This window comes from Vidua macroura, chromosome 5 (assembly GCF_024509145.1).
Source record: "Vidua macroura isolate BioBank_ID:100142 chromosome 5, ASM2450914v1, whole genome shotgun sequence".
In the NCBI taxonomy this organism is placed as follows: Eukaryota; Metazoa; Chordata; class Aves; order Passeriformes; family Viduidae; genus Vidua; species Vidua macroura.
The window spans coordinates 17,006,101-17,011,097 of NC_071575.1; the positions used below are offsets into that span (position 1 = coordinate 17,006,101).

At 42.3% G+C, this 4,997-nt stretch overlaps 1 protein-coding gene across 1 annotated transcript; it reads right to left on the reverse strand.

The window, feature by feature from the left end:
- Nucleotides 1-3,086: 3,086 nt before the first annotated feature.
- PDE6H (phosphodiesterase 6H) lies at nt 3,087-4,638 on the reverse strand. Its single transcript, XM_053978259.1, has 3 exons — nt 4,499-4,638; nt 4,206-4,246; nt 3,087-3,321 (listed from the first exon to the last, which is right to left on the reverse strand). Exons 1-3 carry the CDS (start codon nt 4,636-4,638, stop codon nt 3,245-3,247), a joined length of 258 nt encoding a protein of 85 aa, XP_053834234.1. The 3' UTR covers nt 3,087-3,244.
- Between the last annotated feature and the right edge of the window lie 359 nt (nt 4,639-4,997).

Below are 4,997 nucleotides of genomic sequence, written 5' to 3' on the forward strand. Positions count from 1 at the left end.
AAGAAGCAAGAGGAGAGGAGTGTTTGCAGCTATGAGAGGAACAATGAGAAGGAGCTAAGTGGCATTCACATCTCAGCAATTTTTTGCTATAGGGTAGAAAACATGCTGACATTCATTTGCACAGAGTCTTAGAAGATGTAACTGGCCAAAAGATTTCAGCCTGAAGGAAAATATGTGCAACACTTTTGGGAGAATATACCAGTCATCACTCAGGAAAAAATTGCTTCTCAGATGATATCACAGACAGACTTTATTGCCTATTGTTCGGGGATAAATAGCTATTTTTCTCTAATGAGAGATGATAAGTGATTTTTGGGGCTTTCCCCAAGAAAGGAAAGGATTTCAGAAGGAAAAGCTAAGTCATTTGCCTTTCCCTGGCTATATTTTGTAAGCAAGTCAGACAACATTCTTAAGATTTTAAAAACATTTTTTATTATTTTTTATTCCTTTTGACGTGTTTTTATAGTAAAAGAACAGAGAATAACATATTACAATGCATATAGACTGAAATCCTTCAACAAGCTGCTTTAGCACAGTTGCTTTCTTGCACCACAGCCATCTCTCACTGAAAAATGGAAGTTTCAGGAATTATGGCTCATTAGAAAAAACTCAGAACCTCAGACAAAGCAACTGCGAGTGTGTTTTAAGACTCTTCTTCTAATCCTCAAAATTCCTTACAAGTAAAGGAATGAATGTGATTCCTATTAATGAATAGAAATTATTTTAAAAATAACTAACAAACTGTGTTGGCTCAACATATCCATCTTTTGATACAGCTCATCAGCCAGGTATGAGAGCTGGGTTATGTGTGCATTCCTGTTGGACTCCTGTAGGAAGGAGAAATGAGAAGTTCTCTGATGGGAACAGGGGCTATGGCAATCAGATGTGGAACTATACCAGGACCTTCTGATTTGCTAAAGCTTCAGTCCCTGGACTAAGGAGAATTTTGCTTTTACCACAGTATTTTCTGACAAAGTATCTCACTGTCTGTGGACTGTTTTCCCAAGGGCTGTGAAGAAAAGGGAACAAAATGATTTAAAATTTCTTTCTCTTGTTTTTGTCCCACTTAAAAAAGCTTAAAAAAGGGAAAACTCCATTAAAATAGAGGCATCCAGCTTGAAGGATTCAAAACTGTATCTAATGGGTCTTTTCCCAGAGAGAAGAGGACAGATTGAGAAGGTGGAATAAGGATCATATGTAACAGGATGGCATAATGGGAGGAAGAGGATGAGAGTATTGCCATACAAACATTCACATTTAACTGCAGAAGGAGAGGACTAGTACATGAACTTGGAAAAAAAAAAAAAAAAAGAAATCAGTTCCCTATCATAAAAGCTAAATAAAACGTCATTTATATAAAGAACACTTAGGGAAAGAAGAAAAGCATTAAAAGGTGAGAAAGGCAGGAGAAGCTGGAAGTAAGTGGAAAGGACAGATTGCCTCTGCCCAAGGAAATAGCTGTGGGCTGCAATTAGCTAAATGGTACACGACTTCTGGGCTGCGATAGTGCTGCGCTTCTGAACCACTCCTCGCCCTACTGCTGCGGCTAATGGCAGGAGTGCTGAATAATAAAAGCTGTACTCTGGACTGCCAACAGGAATTAATTTCCTTTAGCTTTTGGTGCTCAAGCTATATTTTAAATGAAAACTGCTAGCTTTTATTTCTGGAATAACAGTAGCAGATAACTATGGCACTGCCATGGATTTATAGCAATGCTTTACACGTGGGGATCAATCGTTTAGACAGGATTTGCTCTCCTCTCCACAATCACTCCCTGTTCCCATTAACATGTTCAGCACAGGAAAGATAAGATAGGGGGAGGCAGTTCTTCTGCAATGAGGATTCTTAAGCTAAAGGCAATGACTAAAAATTCCATCTCCTCTTATGAATATTATGTAGCTACAATGAACTTGCTCATTGCCTGCAAACAAACTAAAAGCCCTTCCTTAATGCCAGAGCCATAGGGAATCTGGGTGCCTTCCCTGAGCATTTAAGTGGTCGTGGGTGCCTCACTGCTCGGCAGCACTCAGGCTGCCAGAGACCAGCAGACACAGATCGATGGGGTTAAGTGGATTCGCTCTGTGCTTGCCTGCATGTACACATCCTACCCTTCCCCTGCCTCCCCGCTTGCTCTGCTGTTACTTCTCTCTGGGGACACTGTTTGTCTGCTTGTCCAAACAAGCTCCAGAGCTTGAAATTGCCAGGGAGTGAAGAGAGAAAAGCTTTCCTATTTATGAGGGCCAGGGTGAAGGGAGACTTGTCCTATGCTAAATACAGAGAAGAGGGAGCAATTACTGCAATATCATTTTCTGCTGCATGTGGCAGGACTGCTGGCACAGTCTGGTGACAGATCATAACGATTCTCTGTCTTAATAAGCAGCAAGCATGTCCTGGGGAGCAAATGTCTCATGTAAATATGTATTGGCATGGGGACAAGTGTCACACAGGGCTTCCCATCAAAGGAGAGGAAATGCAGCATCATTTGGAGGGCTGCTTCTTTGCAACAGCAATCACAAAGGAATGAATAGGATTAATTCACTTAGCTATTGATCTCAGACGCACACATTTTCATTTAACGTTATGAGAACAGCCAAACTCTCATGGTTCATAGCCTGTGGGCAGTACAGCAGAGACAGCATTTGCAAGCCCTTTTCCCCATTTGCTGATGAGGTAAATCTTAGCAGCATGTTCCTTATGGTGAGCTGCTGGGGAAGGATCTCCTAAGGAAAACAGCCTAATGTCTGGGACTGGTGACTCTAATGCTGTTCTCTACAGATGTACTCTAGCAAATAATTGGTGGCCCAAATAACACAGGGAGCTACCCATGGAAATTCTATGTAGAAAGCTGAAGAAAGGGAGGGAAGGAAGAAAACAGAATAGGCTGATTTAATTAGGTCTGTACATACATGCACGCAGTATCTCAGCTAATCAGGGAAAAAGTTCAGATACAGCCTCTCTGTATCACCATAAATATTGACGATCTGTGACAGTGAGAGAAGAAAGAATATGGTGCAGGGAGACATTAAGACCTTTTTCAGTAGTTTCATCACATGGAACATGAGGTCTGCTCAGGGTCCCAAATAACTTCTTTGCCAAATTAATCTGCAAAGTTAAGTTTCTCATAACTAGCTCTTACAAAACCACCCTGCTCATAAGCAAGGGCCAAAAGTAAGTGTCAAAGGTGGTAAAGACCATGCTGGGATCTGTGGAGTCACCAGGTGACACCAGTAGAGATGCTGACACCTTAGATGATCCCAAACTGGGCCAGCTCATGCAGTTCCAGATGGCTGAAAGCTTCCCATGGGCAAATCACAGTGATATCTGCAAAAGAGGGAAAATGACAAATGTGTTCTCGTAGTCCAATGCACTCCTTGGATTTATTTTTTATTAATGGAAAGGCTGATTTACTCAGGAAATGTTAACAAGAATGAGATTCCGTTTGAAGGTTAAATGGGCAGATGAGCATTTCCAATCTGGTACTACCTGTCAGACCAAACCAGATCAGTGTACTTTCCCTCTGTGAGCAAAAGCAAGCCAGCAGTTCCTAGTCTCTTCAGTGACTATGTAAACTGGTGTAAAAGTTAATTCCAGTTATGTGGTTTCTCCTGTTCTTAAAAATTACCTGTAGCCAAACTGTGATCTCCTCAAAGACATCTGCAGTTTTAGATCAGATGCTGAATAATTTGGCTTACAATATTCAGGATCTGTAATACTGTAATTCAGGATCTACCAATACTTCAAAGCTCTGACTGGTTACAGCTCATCCAATGCATGTTTCTCAGTCCCAGATGGGTACATAAAATTCTTAAAATTAGGATTCTGATGACAACACAAATACTTAGCCATCTGGGATTTAGTTTCTGTGATTTTTTTGGTATTAATAGCTTAGCATTTAGCATTTATTTGAGAATCTCATGCTGCAGAAATTCTTAGTCAGAGTATTAGCAGAAAACAAACAAGCACTTCTGTGGCCCAATGTAGACATAGTCTGAAGCTGAAGCATACATAAATGGCCTTTCCTTCGCGTAGTGTATATAAGCATAAGCATGAATGTGGCAGTTTGGGGAGGCAGAACTAGTGTTCTCTGGTGACCCTGAGAGCTGCAGACAGGCCAGGGAAACAGAGGCACCCAGAATCCTCTCCCATGATCAAGTCTGTCTGCGCTAGTACTAAAGCAGGACATGACAACATCTTGCAGAGCTTACCTGTGCCCAACCCCTCCATGCCTGGGATGTCATCTCCAAACCTAGGAGAGAAAAGAGCAGGTAAGGAGTGAGTTTGGGACAGCAGAAAGGAAAGGGGAGATGCCCTAAACTCCCAGCCAAAGAAGAAGAATTGTGGGTAGGGGTTAGAAGAGAAGCAGCTCCAGGCTGGAGAGTTGAGGGGGCAGGGGGAAACCTTCTGGCTCCTTGCCCAAGGGAAGATGCACAGAAGCACAATGTAGCAGTGGGGAGCTACTCAACTAGCATTGTTTCTTTTATTTCCAAAATTCCCTTACCCTCTTACTCCTTTTTTGGGGGGCTTGCTCTTGAACTGCCTTGTCTGTCTCTGCTTGAACTTGGGAGGCCCCTTGCGCGGTGTGGTGGGACCAGTTGGAGCATCTCCAGTGTTGAGGTTGGCGGCTGGGGTCTCACTCATTGCTGGGCTGTGTGCAGCAGGCACGTGCCTCTCTCAGATCCCTCTGTCTGCAAGATAACAGCAAGGACTGACACAATGCTCTGCTTATCTTTTCTAGGTATCAGTAGTCAGATGACAGAATTATGGAAAATATAATTGTGACAGGATTAAAGATAATGGCATTAAAGATAATGAAAGATTGTAATGCGTACAAATTAGGCAGGGTAGCGCTGCCTTTCATCTGGCATGCTAGAATTAAGAAGCCAAACAAAGAGCATTTGAGCTAGGGCCAAAAAGACATTTACCCCATGGTGCAATGTCTTGCAGAGCCATGAAGACTAATACCTTCTTTTGTCTCAAACACAGTTGCACTCTAGGAG

Excerpts from the sequence above, each read along its gene's own strand:
- PDE6H (XM_053978259.1), bottom strand. The coding sequence starts at position 4,638 with ATGAGTGAGACCCCAGCCGCCAACCTCAACACTGGAGATGCTCCAACT. Across the intron at positions 4,247-4,498 it reads CCCAAAAAAGGAGTAAGAGG|GTTTGGAGATGACATCCCAG; the intron begins GTAAGGGAATTT and ends TTTCTCTCCTAG. Across the intron at positions 3,322-4,205 it reads CATGGAGGGGTTGGGCACAG|ATATCACTGTGATTTGCCCA; the intron begins GTAAGCTCTGCA and ends CCTCTTTTGCAG.